The 18505-nt window shown below is 38.0% G+C and overlaps 1 protein-coding gene across 3 annotated transcripts in view; it reads right to left on the reverse strand.

The window, feature by feature from the left end:
• Positions 1–3993: 3993 nt before the first annotated feature.
• LOC124153340 (neuronal acetylcholine receptor subunit alpha-2-like) overlaps positions 3994–18505 on the reverse strand; it is a 32490-nt gene continuing 17978 nt past the window's right edge. The window contains exons 7-11 of one of the 3 annotated variants that reach the window (XM_046526447.1): positions 17886–18114; positions 17587–17782; positions 17359–17514; positions 17076–17245; positions 3994–4602 (exon numbers count right to left, since the gene is read on the reverse strand). In XM_046526447.1, the coding sequence (XP_046382403.1) occupies positions 4474–4602; positions 17076–17245; positions 17359–17514; positions 17587–17782; positions 17886–18114 (880 nt within the window). In that variant the 3' untranslated portion in view covers positions 3994–4473. Of the gene's footprint in view, positions 4603–11675; positions 12586–17075; positions 17246–17358; positions 17515–17586; positions 17783–17885; positions 18115–18505 lie in introns of those variants that run through there. The other 2 variants (XM_046526446.1, XM_046526445.1) reach the window with 2 other exon arrangements.

The following is an 18505-nucleotide window of genomic DNA, read 5'->3' on the forward strand; positions in this document are numbered from 1 at the left end:
TACCAAAATTTTCAACGATACTGATCATGTGTCATGAAAATTATAAACAATCGAAAAAAAGGCGAAGTCATCTAAATCTCATCCGGCCGCTGGGATAGGATTTAATTTAATGCCCGCTGCGCTTGAGAGGTTAACATTATTTTTACGTTTAATTTCTTATGACTTCTGTGGACTTCTCTGTGTTAAATTTGTGTCTACATTCCCTTCTTAGAATTTTTCGTTTTAAGCAGAGGCGGTCTGGCCAGGTCGGCTGGTCGGCGATCGCCGAGGGCTTGGTTTCTATTTTCAATAAACGCATTGCGCCAAACGCAAACACAGGAAAGAAACGATCTACTACTGCAAAATCTGCCGTGACACACTTGGTACCAGAGGCGGATCTAAGTTTGGACCAAAAGGGGGGGGGACCGGTGGTCTGCCGAAGAGGTTTGGCGATATAGGATATTTGGGATTTTCAAAACTCTAAAACGGCGGGTTTTGGCTAATTCTTTCATAAATAAAGACTACTATTCACACGTAGTAAGCCGATTCATTAGTAAAAGTTTTATGGTGGTCATCTACATCTGCATACTACCCCGCAAGCTGCCTCAACAGGCTTGTGGCGGGGGACGTTAGGACATCCGCCGTATCCATTGATAAAGGAAATGTTCTAACTAAATTACACCTTACATGTAGTTAAGTCCTTTGGCGTGAGGGGGAGATAACGAATTCCCGCATCCCTCCTTTCGCCAAAATATCTCTCCTATTTTATCGCTTTGGTCGAACCTGGAAATGTAGTGGGGTTCTAATATGATGATCTCCGTGTCGCTCTTACAATTAAAGATACCCATTCTCAATTTCTCAAGCAATGTAAGCCTAGCGCGCAGCCTCCGAGTCTCTAGAATTCGTTTTTTAGTCCGTGCAACGCTTTCTGCACGCCAGCAGCAGTTATTGACGAGTCTCGAATCTTGATAGTTTGGAGGGAATGAGGCCTTCAAGAGGACGGACTCCACGGATACCTCTGCCGTCTATTTTAAATCTATCTTTGAAATAAAATGATCCGAAAAAGTTAGGAAACTGATCTCCTGAACTATTCTTCTGGATTTTCTGCGGGCGCGTTGCTTCCCGTTTCTTTGACGTATGCATGTTCTCCGTGTTGATCTGCCAAACCCTAACTCATCTGCAAATTGAAGGGAGTTCTCGGAAAGACTTTTGAATCCAAGTTCGGCATCGAGTCAAATATAAGCAATATTTAAAGAATGTCAATTATGTGGAATGACCATAATTGCAATTACTTTATTTCTTACCTTAAGCGTGCAGAAGTTGGTTGTGCTACTAGAGTTATAATTATTTATATTGTGAGTATTTTTTTGTGAGTCTCTGAATACATAGTCACTTCGAAAGGAAAGAACAAAAAATAATTGAATAACTGATTGGGTCCATTAATATTTGACATTTACTGAGAAAATACATTTTTAAAATACAGCTTCTCTAATATAAAGATCAAAATAAATGAAAATGTTAAAAATGTATCCTAATAATTTTCCTGTTATTTTCTTCTCCACCCAACAGTTTTAATTGGCTAGCTGATTTATATGGACGAACCAAATTGTGACACATTATCCTTAAAGAAAATTGTTTGAGATATGTTTATTAATTCAGGCTTAAATTTTCTACGAAATTAGTACCTCAATTTTTGCACAAGTTTTAATGCACACTTTAAAACAATTATAGCCATCGAGTATGGGTAAAAGCTACGTACTTGTGACTACACCTATGTGCTATGCGAAAATTTATTACACATAATTAATACATAACAACCAAAAGTCATTATCAGGCCCCAAAATGTCCTTTGTAATATTTTACATTTTTACTTCTGCCGTTTGTAAGGATTACTCGATTAGGTTATTTTAGAGGTTCATTAAGTTTAGGGCATTTTCAAGGAACAAATTTACTATGCAGATAATAGAACCATAATTCATAATTAAATTTTATAAGCTGTGAAGTTCCTACTTTTTACATTATTTTTTCTTACAAAATTTTATTTTTTTAAATTTTATCTTGTATTATAGAGCCAGAATAGCATCAAAATCCATTTCCGGGTATGAGAAATCCTAAAATTTTCCGGGGGGGGGGGGGGGGGTGGAGGTGAGCGAATCCTCCGGTTAGGGTGGTCCCATCATGAGCTCCAGCCGAGGGCCCCCAATCGCCTCAGACCGCCCCTGGTTTTAAGCTAAGAGTTTATTCATTGAGTAGGAATAAAATGAATAATTTTACAAGCATTGACGCGATTGGTGGCCAGATCAATATGTATTTAAAATTTATATTAATGGCTTTTTATTTCGAGGTACCGATTCAGCGAATAAGTACGCAAAGGAAACGGCTTTTTATGGTGCTAAATTTATTCTGGGGGTAGCGATACGAGACGAGTCTCGTCCGAGGCGAGACTGGGGTTCACAAGACGAGACTCGAGACGATACCTACCCGAGATTCAGAAAACGAGACTGAGACGAGACTAGCGCAAGTCTCGCCTAGTCTCGTCTCGCAGTAACACTATTTCCCACCCCCCCCCCCCCCAATGCATGGAATTGTAGCGAGGGTCAGTTGTTCACCCAGATGTCTCAAAATTTTCAGGCCTTATTTTTGATCAGTCCCACAACTTTTTTCAATGGGCTAGATGGATTTGAAGAAAAAAAATCGATTATTCCGATCAGCCATCTGGTGTGTGTGGAGTGCGTGTGGGAATCAGGGAAGGGCGAGCGGCGCATGTGGAGTGGAAATATTTCGCGGCTGAGCAGGTGAGGGGCGGGACTGCGCATTCGACTGCGCATTCTATCGGACACTTCGTTGGCCTTCACTCTGATCTCTGGTGCATTCCCTTGCTGCCACATTTTCCCTCACTCCGCAACCACTTCCCACCGACTGCATTCTCTCTCCGTCTGAAAGCTGCCTCTCCTCACCCACCATTTCCAGCACTTGCTTCGCCGCTTCTCCACCGCCTCCACTCATTCCCCGTGCCCTCCCTTGCCATTCGCCTCTTTTCCGACCCATCATGCCCGCTCTTCGCTCACCTCCATTTCTTGCGAAGCTTATTCAACGCTTCGTTGTCCTGGCCGCTCATGTTCGCCTAAGATCCCTCGAGACGGGCAGGCGCTGATTCACCCTTGGCAGCTCCGGATTGCCTCCCCCTGCCTTCCGCTGATGCCTAATCCTAAAACAAAACACCCCCCTCTAAAACACTCCGGAAGGTGTCTGGACCCCTCTCTTAACTTGTTGCATTGCTATTGGTTGCTATATGTACTTAGTGCCACTCCTTCCATTTTTGCTGGTTTTATTTTGTGTGTACCTTACTTTATTGCTATAGTATTTGCAACCCCGCTGGAAATACATATGATTGACAAGCGCGGTCAACGTCACTCCGTGAGCACTTACCCTGAATTTGGACTTTCAGCTCTTCGACAAGATTTCCACAAGGCACGAGCTTAGACGCGTCATAGCACCAGCAGCCCCCACCACTACCACTCATCATGTAACTGTATGGTGATGGATATTTTTGCGTTTTTTTCCTACATTTTCGATGTATTCGATTGAAAAAAATACCTTGATTGATTCCACGTAAGTGTTCAGTGATGGCAAACTCAATAGAAAAAAAATGATGGAAATAGGGAATGTGATCACCCCTGCCATCTCTGAAAATGATTACTTGGGAGAGGAATAATTTGAGCCGTCATTTTCGCCATCCCTGAACTAATACGTGGATATTGGTCGCGTCATTCTAGCTTAATTTGGCATAAATAGAGATTAAAGTGGCAATAATTAAAAACTGAAAAACTTGACAAATAATTAGCAAACAGCTCTGAGTCGTTTATAAAAAATTAACGCGCACTGGATGCTATTCAAATAACGAAATTCTGTGGAATATATAATCTATGAAGATCAATGGGAGAGTAAGGGTAAAAAATTATAATGCAATGCAATTAGATAGCCAACACGTCATCAAATTTTGATGCATCCCTAGGTACATACAATGAAATATAATTTGGTTTTGGCATGCCATTGTGATATTGTGACGATGCCTTTGGTGACATGCATCATGATATGTAGGACAATTTGGCAATGCAGAGAGAAATCACATTAACACACCGAATTGAAAAATCACCAAAATGAGAGCGTTCGATTAATATTATTTAAGCTAGTATAGTTCGTCGTGAATGACCTACTGCTCTCACACAATTGTTCATGCCATTTTATGAACAGGATGCGTGACAACTAATAATTTCGATTTCACAAAGAGCAAAGGAATATAATTTGGAACTTGATCACCTATCGTGACATAAGAACAGTGAATCAGCCCTTCGTTGTATGCCCTTATCACGGAGTTCCTCTTCTTCCCAAGCATTTTCAATTCGTGTATCATTTCTTCGTATTCTTGGAGATCGGAAGCCATATCTGATGTACCTCTCCGCTGTCTTCCTCGCAGTTGAGTATCACCAGCTACTATTCATCCCAGATATCCAGTTCTGCTTTGGTACTGGTTTCATTCCACCATGGATGAACGACAATGGCGTGGGAATGATGTATTCTTTCTCCACCTTCCCATGCATTGCCGTAATCCATGCGATTCGTCTGTGAAAAAAAGAGAACATGTTTTTATTGATAATGTTTAGCTGTTCTCTAATTTACCAATAGAATTAAATTTTGAATGGTGTTGTTTACACAGAAAGTCGCAACTCATTGAAAGAATTTTTATATAAAAATTAAGATAAGCTTCGAGCAAAAACATCCTTCCCACGTATTTTTTTCTTCGTTAAGTTCAATGTAAAAAAAAAACACGAAATTTGTCACCCAGTTTCCACGAGTTGGTGACTTCATTGTATTTGCTTGTTCATTTGTTCGTTTTTAGTGGAATGATATATTAAGGGGAGTTATCGCTAGTAGTGGCGGATCCAGGATAGGGACAAGGGGGCTAGGTGCGGTCCTGGGGGTCACTTACCAGCACTAGGGGGGGTCGGAGAGGTAATGAAAATTTTGAAGATTTCGAAGCTTTCAAAGAATTAACTTTTTTAAACAATCATTTGTGTGCTTTTTTTTAGCAATTTGCGTTTTAGTGGCTATTCTCTCCATAGAGTGTATATATTCGAAAAATGAACAAAATTACATTAAATTAAGTGCATATTTTACACTCCCTCTCAGGATCTGCCACTAATTGCTAGCGAGAATGCAAACCACCCGAGTCAAATGCATAAGTCAAGGAGTAGCTGAGAAGCGGCGACGACATTGGATTTTGCTGTTTACCTCATCAACTTTTGTGCGAGAGGGTGATGACCATCAAATTTTCGTCGCGAAGAACTCGAGAAGTGGGTGACGCAATTAAAACCGGAATAAATTTAGATCCCTCCATATTTAAAATGCTATCACGATAAATGTAATAATAATGGTAACGAGCTATTTGTCTTACTATTAAGTAAGCTATTTCATTTTTGTGACTTTTATCGTCTTGAAAAGATATAACGTGAGAACCAGTAACGATAAAGCATATTAAAATTATTTTTTGGGATTTAAATATGATTTGCAATGGCATTTGACTCAACGGAAGTAGAGAGTAAAATCAACAGATTTAGGCGTTACTTGGTGGAACGATGAGATATTCATGGTGAAATAAAAACACAGTACTATTCCACAACCTTATATTTTTGCAGTCTACTAGTTTCAACGTTTACACCGTCATTATCAAAACTAACTGGGTTAGTCTTGATAATGACGGTGTAAACGTTGAAACTAGTAGACTGCAAAAATATAAGGTTGTGGAATAGTACTGTGTTTTTATTTCACCATGGAAGTAGAGAGAATGTTAAGACTAATAATTTGTTATGCCATTAAGTCGTTTAAGTGACCATGTGAACTTGTTTGAATTATTTCACCAACAAGGATTTTAGCAGTTCATCTCTTTTTTTTCAATTTTTGTGCACTTGGCTATGAATTATTCTCATACATTCCCACCTGTATCTTACTTCACCTACGGTATTGATTGAAATATTTACATTATATTATTGCAGCGCATCAACAGCGCATGCGCAAAGCATGCCTGCAGCACGCTGCTGGAACGCTGCAAATGCGAGTTTGTGTAACAATCCTCCGCTACGCTATACGCGATTGTTTACCAGGGTGCTTGGGAAGTTTGCTGAGGCAATGGCGGCCAACGTTGTGGAACTCTTGATCGTCCTTGGGGATTCTTATTAGGTAAGAATTTATCATCTTCTTTTAAAATGTATAATTTTAGTTACTTTAAATTCAATTCTCCTTGAAATTAGGCAGAATTGGCATTCTTTCATGGTGAATATAAACACATTTTAAGAGTGAGTGTTTTTGTTTACATACGTGGTCGTAGTTATGTTTGGAACCATTGGAAATAAGCTTTAACATAATGATCATATAGGATTTCCGCTAGGACTGATAGGACTGCGTCATTCAATCAAGACCTAATAATTTATTTCAGTACTCTTTCATAGCGTATGCCCAATAGCTATTTCTTCATTCACCATCCAGGCTGACTAGTGCCCGGACAAGTAGACATATCTACGAGCATAGCAGCGATGATAATTCAGACCTGCACATGAATGATGGAATTGCTTTTGGGGATAGGCCACCGGGTAGTAATTGGCAAGGATAAGCTTGATTCAGTACGCAATTAAAGCGAAATTCGGGCGCCGCAGCACCGCTGGTGTAGCGTTGCTAATGCATTTCTACAGCGCTGCAAGACGGTTGTTGCAGCGCTGCCGCAGCAACTGAACGGCGCTGCTGCAGCTGTTCAGCAGCGCTCGTGATGCTCCTCCGTTACGCTGCCGCAGCTGTTCTGCAGCGCTACAGTGGCGCCCTTGCAACGCGTGTGGCATTCAAAAAACGGAAATTTGAGGGTTGCTGTCGCGCGTCAGCAGCGCGTGGGCACCGTCTGCAGCGGTACGGTGTAGCGCTGCTGCAGCGCTTCAGCAGCTATTTGTGTTTACAGGGATATATTATTTTGATGAAAAAAATTTCATGCAACTTCCCCATTGATAAAATGTCACCGTACGGCTGCGTTTTACCGGTTGCCAAGGTGAACGGAAGTATTGTTGCGGCGCCAGATATGCCCTCTGCTGGTCCGCTGTGGTATCGGTAGTCTGGCCTTTCGCCCTATGCTAAATTCCATTGCTTTGAGTTGAACTTAGTTCAGTGTAGGAGAGGATGGATGGAAAAATTTTGCGTTTTAACGATTATCATGTTCTGTGAGTGGTAAAAAGAATACGCATCAACCATCCTTTTACGCCGGATAATGATTTTGAAGCATGTTACTTACAATGTTCAATGTTGTTTTTATTTTGATGATGGGCAATGAATGAGCTAAAATGATTTTCCTTCACTACGAGTCGGCAAAATCTCGCTCTTAATTACAATACGAATAATAAAAGCAATATTTTCACTCGCCGTGTATTAATGTTAAGTCTAAAGGTACCTATTGGCTGATTCGCCGAAAGCCACATGTTTTATACCGTTTTTTTTTTTTTAGAAGGCTTCCGCGATGAGTAGTCGATACTATCATGTTTTCTGGGATACCACCGCGTTGTTTCATGTCTGATGACGACGGTGTCATCGAAAATCCCGCAAAAATCTTCAAATCAGTCGTTTAGTTTATCGCGGAAATAGACGCAGGAATGGCGCTTACATAGCTTTTTGTCAAACTGCACTTCTTGTCGGAAGATGGGTTAGTAGGTAACTATTAAATTCAGTGGCGTAGAGAAGTGGATTCAGGTGGGCCGGACCCCCCCCCTCCCCTGAAATATTGAGACGTAAAAAATAAATTCACCAAGGAGCAGGGGGAGGTCGCAAGTAATAAATGATTACACCCTTATTAAAATGGATTGCCCTTTTGTTTAATCAATAAAACAAGACAAAATAAATAATAAAAGATGTATTACTGAAAAACCATGAATTTAAAAAATATTTCTTTGGCAAATTATTTTTTTCGATTCTGAAAAGAGTTAAAATTATATAAAACCCTTTTCTCGGTACCCTGTTCTTGAAAAATTATCCTCCGGATATCCCTGATTTCGGAATTGCCCCATGAACCAAATTCCTGGCTATGCCACTGATTAAATTTATTCAAATGTTTCAAATTCATTCAACGGTCAATTTAATATGAAATATTCTTTTCTCGAATTGTGTCACGCAATGCTTCAGAAACAATTACCCTTTTTGTGCAAAAGCCCCGTGATTCTTTTAAAAGGGTCTTGATGAATGAGAGCGAAAATACTTTCATATGGTGGGAGATGTTAGCGGATATGAAACGATGGAAATAATGCCGGAGCGAACTGATTTCTCTCCGTACCAAAAGTATAGAGACTCAAGTTTGAACGCTTATAAAAACCATACCCTTTAGTATTTTCATACGATTTTGGTAGAATTACTTTTCTTGTTTTTTTTCGCGTTAATTTTTAATTTTGGTTCGAATAGTAGTATGTGTGCAAAGAAATTCATGGCTAGCCCTAGAATGAAGGAGCTACAATCATTTTGGGTTTCCATTTCAAAAGGTCACCATAAAAGCAGTTGTTTAAAAGAGAGAAGTCCTAAGAAATTGCAGAACGAAAAATAAAACATGGGAGAGAAGCGCGAACGTGTGAATGATGAAGAGTTGTGAGTATTATCGCAGTTGTGATGTAGCTACTCCGCCTATTTTGCTTCATTAGCACTAAATGCGATTGTATGTTACATAATCGATCGAGTTTAGTACCCGAGTCTTCATGAAGCAAAAGAGTAGAAGTAGCTACATCACAGCTGCGATAATAATTACAACTCTTCATCATTCACACATTAGTGCGTTTGTACCGAGTGGATTAATAGCTAAGTGTATTAAGTAAGTGTGTTAATTGTGTGTGAACTTTATTTTATAGACTGACTTTCGGTTGATTGTTTTCCACGCTTATGCCCTAGTTGGACGAATTACACTGAAAGTGCCTATTACATTGATATAATCGCTTTTGCTGCAGTACCCGTTATGGAATTTTCGTTTTTTTTTCCTGCTCTACCGCTCCTTAGCTAATTTGATGTTAAAAGTTTTGCAATGGGGATTGCTTCGGAGGCTACTTTTAGTTAAATAACTTCAGTCGTTTAAAAAAAATTCAGTAGTAAATTCTTCTTGAGTCGTAGGCATAGATAATGTTGATGTTCAGGATGTCTCTATTAAAAATTGAAAAAAGTATTATGTTTTCGGACTCGAATCCACCTACGACTTTACCGCTACTACCGCGCATAGTATAGATCTACTCGGCCACGGAGTGACGTGTTAATAGTATGAGCTAAACGGTGAGTCCAAATATGAATCTTAAGATAGGAAAAACCTCGCAACGGAGCCCGAAAGAAAACACTCCCGACGGCCCAACGTGAGCGTTGACGTGCGTTACCCCATCACATTCCATCCGCTTATCTTAATTCTGATTAGGCTCATGCTCCTGTAGTTTTACTCAAGCTTCGGTGGCTTATAGGCCACGTCAACTAGGGCGGATCGGAAAAATCGATTTTTTCTAATCCATCTGGCCCAATGAAAAAAAGTTGTGGGACCAATCAAAAATAAGGCCTGAAATTTTTGAGACCTCTAGGTGAACCCCTGACCCTCGCTCAAATGAAATTTAGGGGGTGAGGTCAAAATTCTAAAAATAAAATATTTTATGGTCATTCCCTATAGATTTTGCCGAGTTACTACCCTTAAGAACAAAAATTTCCTGCGTTTCGACGTATCTGCCAAGTTTAGCCACAAAATACCTAATTTGAGTCCGAGTCCGCGAAGAAAATATTCCAACGCCCACGCAGCGTCGCGGATACAAGAGCCGAAGGCTGATCCCGTCCCCTCCCCGCTCGCTTCTCCCCCTCCCACGCCTCGAATACAGCAAAATTCATCCCGCGTGTGCTGCTAGGAGGGCGTTCATCTTTGATAATATAAATCGGAAGATGGTAGAAGGTAAAAAAGGATGCGTAGCGAGACGACTTGCTCCTTATTTGGCGCCTCGTCGGCGTTAAAGAAATCGTTGTCTCCTCGATATCATGTCAAACAATTTTTATCCATTTTCTCTGAATATGTATTTTATGGAGAAACACTGTGCATAAAATTCAATTCTTACTCTGAAAATTTTTAATCTCCGAAATAGACACTACATGATTGGTGATTTGAATAAACAAAATATCATATGAAATAATTGATTCATGCAATCGTATCATGAAAAATGGAGATTTGGGTGCTGTATGTACTTTTTTTTTAGTTATAAACCATTGCTTTTACTATCTAAGTTAGAAAGCATTATCATTTAGTTGGGGACAGTGAATTTTTATATTGCAATAATTTTCATAAAAAAATTTACATACATATTAGTGTATCCATGATTTCCCTGCTTGATGGACACAACAGACGTGGCTTTAGGGTCAGCCACAACAAGAGTTCCTGTGAACCCGATGGAAGAAAATGGAAGGTATAGACTTTTTGAGGTGAATTAGTCTAACCAGTTCTGAATTACTCGTATGTGTGAGTATGAATTTTTTTGGGGCTTTAAATACTCCATCAAGCGGACACAAAACTATTTACGCAAGCAGGGGCGCAGACTTATAAACAATATTGGGGGCATTTCTTTCCTTGGGAAATTTTTTAAATTTTCAATGAAAAAAAGTTTTAAAGTTTTTAAAAACTTTTTAGAGGAGTGTTATGATTAACATTAGAATCCCGAAAACGCAACTCTCTATTACTCGACACTTCGGGAAATTCTACAAGCCTGACACATTTTTTGATTTTGAAAAAAGAAACAAAACATCAACAGTACAGTATTTTGGTAAAAAGCTAATTTCATTTATAGTTATTATTAGGCTCATAGACTATTACAGAGCGGGGAATATATAGCTCTGAACAAATTGAAATTATACTTAAATAAATCCTAAACTATCATTAAAGTATAAAACATAAAATTTGCTGTCGCTCAGTAATGACCCCTTGATTATAATAAGTGAAATAGCTAATCTAAGTTTACTTTGAATAAGACTCAGGGTTCATTAAATTAAAACAATATCTCAACGTTAATCCTTTAAAACAGTTAGTGAAGTTTATACAGTAAGTATAATACGATATTTATCTGAATAAAGTCCCCCTTTTTTCCTAATAAGTTCATTGTGAAAGTAAAGGGGGGACTATATTCAAACACATTTTTTTATTTTTTTCCGAAACTAATGCCTCAAAATTAAGGAGGGGGACTATATTCGGAGAAATAAGGTACTTTCAGTGAACAAGTATGTAAATAGTGGGTTTTGATTGAGTCTTACACTCAAAAAATACACTGAAGTACTTCAAAATAAATAAGACAGTGCTGTAGTAAGAAATATAGATATAACCGTAATATATAAATACAGTACTGAATTATCACTAACATTTTGAAATTGAAAATTTAACATTCTGTATGTATTTATATGTTTTATAAAATGTTTAATATTGCTATAAATACCATTATTAGAGCAGTAGCGTCTTTAGAAATGTGCAAATGTCGACCTTCTGACCGGATTATCAATGTCAAAGCACATTTTTTTATTTTTTTCTCCTTTCAATAAAATCACGTTTATAACAAGGATTTTCATTTCCAAATCATATATCTTATTTTTCACTTTTGGCAGTGAAATCGCATTTATAACAAGGATTTTCAAGAGCAAATCACATCTTTAATTTTTATATAGGTAGTATAACTGGTCAATCGACTGAATCCATTGTCATTCATTATTAACTTGTCCCAGCATTTCAATGCATACATAAAAGACTTCTTGTGCACAATACATGAATACAAAACCTTATTTTTAGTGATATGTGTCTGTTTAATTTGACATCTGTTTGCTAAATCTGTTCATAACACCTTGCAAGATATTTTTGAAACTTTTAAATAATATTAATGGCATAACTTTTTGAAAGCGATTCATGATGAAGAATGAAAAAGGAGAAACTTTTTGCTTTCACATGAAATATTTTTTCCTACATTTACACAGCCATGGTTTCATCATAAGACAATATCATCATTGGAATAATAATTTTTCATGGAATTTAATTGGCTTGATTGGCAAATCCTCTTTATGTCTCAAAGCACATTAGATTGTAATTTACAAATTCACAATACAGCTTTGTTGAACTCATCTAAACAAGGAAAGCCCAAGCAGATAATCATAATCTCTCTGCATCTCTTGCACCATTTTAATTGTTGATGAATTACGTTGTTTTGCAGCGGGGCATGGAGGAAGGGAAGACGATAAGAAAGGTACGAGTGGGGGAGGGTTTGGAGGAATTGTGTGGTGGGGTATCCAATGAAGAGTAAAGAGAGAGAGACGGATAATTGGCTCTGCTGAAAACCATATCTTACGATTTTAACAGCTATTAATACATTTGGGAATTAAGTATGAAAACAATCCAGTGTAGACCCAAAAGAAGATTCTATCAATAAAAGCCGATGAAAGGGTCCAATGCCACTCATCGTCACTTTCAGTCGATGTGAATAGATGGCCTTGAATATCTTCTTTGCTGATTGCACTTTGGCCAGCTAGTTGTTTGCAACTTGCGGATACCTATAAATTTAAATGAAATTAGAATAATAAGAAGTCGTGAAAAACAATGGTGAACTAGTTCTTGTTATATATTCATTGAGTAAAATGCTCGTTGGCATTGTTGAATGTAAATGAAAGTGCTGCTATAGTTAAAGGAGCAGAGAGGGTATGTAGAAGATTTGTGAAGGGGTAATTACATAGAATGATATGCAGAACAGAATATGGAGAAAATCATGACCTTACTGAAGAATTGCGAGGTCTATGGAGCAGGGGCGCAGCTAGGAATTAAGGCTAGGCGGGGTTTTAGGCGCAACTAATACTGGGGTGCTTGGGGTATTGCATACCCGCCAGGGTAAGCGGGAGGTGCGGAGGCCTTCCGCCGGAAAAAATTTTAGATAAATGGTTCAAAATGGTGATTTTTACAGCCTATTGAGGGATATTTTATAAAACATCACACTATGTTATAAGTAATATTAATCCAATTAGGTAAAATAGATTTAACTAAAAAAATTTCTGTGAGCTCTGGGGGGGGGGGTTTATCCCCCGAAACTCCCCCCTCGCTGCGCCACTGCTATGGAGTATGTGTGGTCGCCTGACCCACAAGAAAGCAAGCATTGGTGAGAAGCAGGGGTGTTGGTGAGGTAAAATTATATCTATCCTTATTTTCAGCACCCCAATTCATTTAGGAATGATTAAAGACTATTATGAATTTTGAAGCATTGATGGCTCTCAACACGTCCACCCTCTGGAAGCCAATGCACTTAGATACATAATTGACATTTCCCAGGAAATACTCTTTTTAACAATCATTCACTCACTGGAGACAGTGTATTTTCAACCCGCTATGGATAGTTCCGACTGGTGAGGATACATGTCAACCCAGGCAAAGCCACACAGAGGTGTCCACTTATGTGAATAATGGGGGAAACATGTAGAGTACTCTGGAAATAGTATCGGTTTTTGTTTTGAGATAAAACTCCGGGAGATTCCAGGGGATTTGGCGTGTGTACTGGAAACTACCGTTTGACAGGTGCAGTGTCTGATATAAGAACTGGCCCAATCTGTTGAATTCTCATGATGCGCTCCCAAAGAAAAGCAGAATACAATTGTAATTAGTTTTTGGATCAATATTTCTCAAAAATTAAATCTCTCTAACTGAAGCCCTCTCCCAAAAACATTTTTTGTGTTCTCTGTTAGGAAAATTGCTTTTTTGATATTCTTCAGTCATTAAGCTGCTTACAGCTCAATTTGGAAACTAGCCACCAGAACTGTTTTGTACGCAGGACTGCAGATCCAGGTCACTGCATTTTCTGTCCATAATATATTATGATTTTGAAATTGCTGCCGTATAAGGAACATTTTAAGCTGGAATCTTGTGAAGAGGTAGTAAAACCTGTCCATCATCGTGTTATTTACAAATATTAATACACAGTGGAATAGCGCAGGCAAAGAGGGCTTTCTACAAAAAGAAGAATCTTCTTACAGCTGAAAATACCAGCATAGAAGTAAGGAAACAATTCATCAGATGCTACATATGGAGTATGTTTCTCTATGGAAGCGAGGCTTGGACGTTGACAGCAGCAGAGAAGTCAAGAGTGGAAGCATTCGAAATGTGGTGCTACCGAAGAATGATGAAGATAAAATGGATTGACCGTGTGAGTAACCAGGAAGTGCTAAGGAGAGCAGGAGAAAAGAGAATCCTCCTAAAAACATTAAGCAGAAGAAGGGACAACTTAGTTGGCCACATTTTGAGGCACGATGGTCCGATGAAGACAATCGTTGAAGGACAAGTGGAAGGGAAAAAGGGCAAGGGACGGCCCCGAATGAGTTATATCGGACAGGTTATAAAGGATGTAAAAGAGAAGAAATATGTAGCTATGAAGAGATTAGCGGATAGGAGAGAGAAATGGAGAGCTGCGTCAAACCAATCTTAGGATTGTTGACTAATGATGATGATGAGGATAACGTATCCCTATGCTGCCTTTTTTCCTCGTGTGTTAATGTAATGGATGTGACCTGGTTCAAAAAGGAACAAAAATTCATGATAATTTGAGGGTTTTGGACCACAGGCACAGGCAGGCACACCAAATGGCTAGGGGCAAAAAGGTGCATTGAGGAATGTGGCAAAATACTAGCTGACCTAAAACAGCATGATATTACATGGGAAAATAACCATGATTTTTGTTTTGGGTCAGACTGCAGCATTACTGCTAGGTAGAAGAATCTTACAAGGATCTGAGCCTGATGCCAACAATATAACTATGTATCTTATCAGTCAATTTACACAACAACTCATATTATGTTAATCTTAACCTGGATACACCCAATGTAACAAAAATGTCACATCCTCTATTCTCCACTGTAATCTTTCTTTCATCGCTCGGGCACTTTACATTGCTGTGGTGTATACTTTATTAGAAAGAGGAAGCTAAGTGCTTCAATTCAGGGTAAGAATTGTCAAGTGAGAGTGAGGACCTATCCTTTAAACTTAGGCGCCTTCCCAAGACATTAAAAATGGACGTTCACTATGTTTAAGTATTTAATTTTTTCATTAACTAGGTACTTCTACTATATGCACTACAGCAACTACAGAAACTCCTACATGCACTACAGCAACAATTTTTGGTATATATCAAAATAATGATATAAAATTATTAATAATACATTAATATGTTTGGTATTGCTTTCCATTTCGGCTATAGTCTCTGATAAATTATACTGTGACGTAAATGACACTTTGGGCGGATCCTTATGCAAATCTTCGAAGTTGCAAGTTTTATGCTCTAGTTAGAATAGTTAGAATGCTGTAATTTCAACGTTTTTTCCTCCGTAGTCTCACCAAATGATTTATTATTTATCAATTAATCGAAAATTTGCATTTATTAACTTTTATTCCGCTAATTTCTTTTGCATTAAAATTTTTAATATTAGTGACATCAATAGCCCAGAGATAACGAAGACTTAGACAAAGCATAATCAATATGCCTTGAGCCACCAGAAGCAGCAGTTGTCACTGATGAGGACATAGCAGATGACCAGGCTGGTGGACTTGTGGAAAATTCAATGGGAAACCAACTTCGGGCAAGAGTGGAGCTTGTTTTACGGATTGATAATGAAAATGCTAATGAATTTCAAGAGAAGTCTGGAAGAATTTCAGTACTTTTCTTGATGTGTATTTGACAAATTTATAATATAAACATTATAAATTGAAATATTCCTTACATTTGTGAAATAACATTGAAACAATTCAGAAAATTTGTACACCTTAAAATATCACACTTTACACCAATAAATGTATGAATGGTGGGCAATGGAACACTGAAAATTATTGCTAAATTTTCAATAATTATTGACTTTAACTTTAAACAAAAGCTTGAAAATAGTGTACGTAAATAAAAAATACATGCAAAATAAATAAGTTTTTCTGGTGTTTTTATCATTTACATGAACTCTGCAGTTCAAATGCGAAAAATATTTGTTTTTCTGGGGAAATATAAACTTGCACCAAAAGACAACAGATCCACCGAATGTGACATTTATGTCTTAGCCTGTGTATCTTGGAAACTACACAAGCGATCAATGTTATATTTTCAGAATGTAGTAAAAATAAGACTCTTAGCATTCCGCTAGAATATAAATTATAAATCTCAAAACAAATATTTTTGGCGGATCCAGGTTAACGAATACATGCATAGTCAATGTCATATTGTCTATGTCAGTAAAGCGTTCCGAGTTTGATCGGGCTTAATTTGGAGTATGAATTGTTTTCCACAACATCAGCATGCACAGAGCCTGTACCTAATTCAGTGGGAAACCCCTCAAAAGCTGTACTATGAAGCTAAATGCAGTTTAAAGTAAAATTGTTGATTATTTTATACATCCATTTCATAATTTTAATCTTCGAGGACAAAAGCTAGCTAGATAACAAGACAATGTTGAGTGCTTTGATAGTTGAAATGTTTTGGGAAACCCTTACAGCTTGGCGTCCCAATCCATTGTGTGGGTTCAAATCCTGGCAGAAGTTGATATTATTCATGGAAGGAACTAATCTCTAATTAAGTGCCAAGTGGAGGTTATTTTGAGGACAATATTCCATCTATCAAATGAAGAGCCAAGAGTTCCCTTAGTGCCTTTCTAGAGCAGGCTAATGCCTCATTTCCTTTCTTTGTTCTTTCTCTACACTTCTCTCATCCTGAAAACGTTCTTAGGCACTCCAAACATCATACCATAATTTAATGGGAAAAGGTGGCCTATTTGGGTGCCTAAGATTTTATTTGACCACTTGCCTGACGACCAATCCATGAATGTTGTGAGGAACATTCCCCTTGTGATGAAGTTTAGCATTAGTTTTTCTGGGAGGATATGTACACATTAGCTTGCTAAGCTAAAATCATTAGCACAAACTCATAAGAGAAAAACAATTCATTAAAGAAAGATATGGTTTTTATCTCCAGCAAGAAATAAATGTGTACTACAGTATCAGTTTTTTAAAACTAGTCTTGGGTAATTACCTTGCTGCTTTCTTTAGGAAGACAGAAGAATAAAGCCAGAACTTTATGTTTCAAGAAATTGGTAACTGATGGATGCACCCTTACAGGGGCAGAGAAAACAGAACTTGTGGTTATCACAGTGGAGAGGATTGCTACCCACTCCATATGCATGGTCGTAATGAACGCTGACACTGAAAACAAGGAGCAAGAATGTTAGGTAGTACTAGCATATTATGTATTAAGTTGCAATTTATTTCTTTAGAGAAGGAGCTAATTAAATAAATTAAAACCAAGTTATACTTACAGATAACGGGAAGGCTATGGTAATTCTGACCTGGAATCACTTTCCAACAGAAGAGTAGGCATAGAGTTGTCATTACAATTGAAATGCATTGTAGGCTTATTTTCACTGAGCCCAGAGGCGAAGCCCAGAATGATGATAACAACAGTACGGATATAGCTGAAAAATTTTATTCAATTGGTTAAAGCTGTGATCTCCTGAAATCAGAAGTAAGCATCAATCCCTACTCACCTGCTAGGCTTGTCGTCAGAACTAAGGAGTAAGTATTGTATGAGTGAGTCAATGTTAACTGAATGACAATATGACTATACTTTGGGAGTTTTAAACCATCCAGTTTTTCACCAACATTCGTAGGAGAAGAGACCCATTTTTCTGTTGCGTTCATTTTTGTAACACTCCATCCAGAGGAAGTAGTTGATTCTTGAAACTACATTAGAATTGAGTAGATATATAGTAGTTAATGCATGAATAATGTATAATGGCAGATACCAAGCTGTCAGAAAGCTAAGCTTTTTATCGGCATTACTCACTTGAATACCGCTCTCACAAGGAACCATTCTTATGGATTTGTGAGGGAGTTGTAATCCCAGCTGAAGTTCACAGACATGGCTGTCTTTCGGCCAATGTTGGTGGTCTATTCCTTCACAAAATGCACGAAATTGGACGGGATATCTCCAGTGCTTTGTTCCATTGAAATAAAATCTCAATTTTAATGCCTTTGGACTTTTGAAATGTCTTTTTGGTCCACTGTCCGCTAAACTGTGATAGTACAAAAAAATATTCATTAATTTTCATTCTATTTGGCATATAGGTATGCGTCTTTTCCTTTGTTATGTACCACCCTTTCCTGTATTTTATGTGCATTTTTCTCAACTCTTGATCCCATGAGATTTTCAAAAAATGATATTGAATTCACAACAGTCTAATAGTCCTCATACACCGTATGTCAGAAATACATTACCACAAAAGAAGACAAAAATTTACAAATCAGAGGAAAATGCTTGCTTCCCCAAGGTACTTTTTATTATATATACATTGAAGCTGACCCCGCAAACGTTGTTTTGCTAATATAAATTATTTCTAGTGAATATTTTGGTGGTCAAAAAAAATAACTGACTCATTGTAAGTGAGTTGCGATGTGGTATATGAC

This window comes from Ischnura elegans, chromosome 2, assembly GCF_921293095.1.
Source record: "Ischnura elegans chromosome 2, ioIscEleg1.1, whole genome shotgun sequence".
NCBI lineage: Eukaryota > Metazoa > Arthropoda > Insecta > Odonata > Coenagrionidae > Ischnura > Ischnura elegans.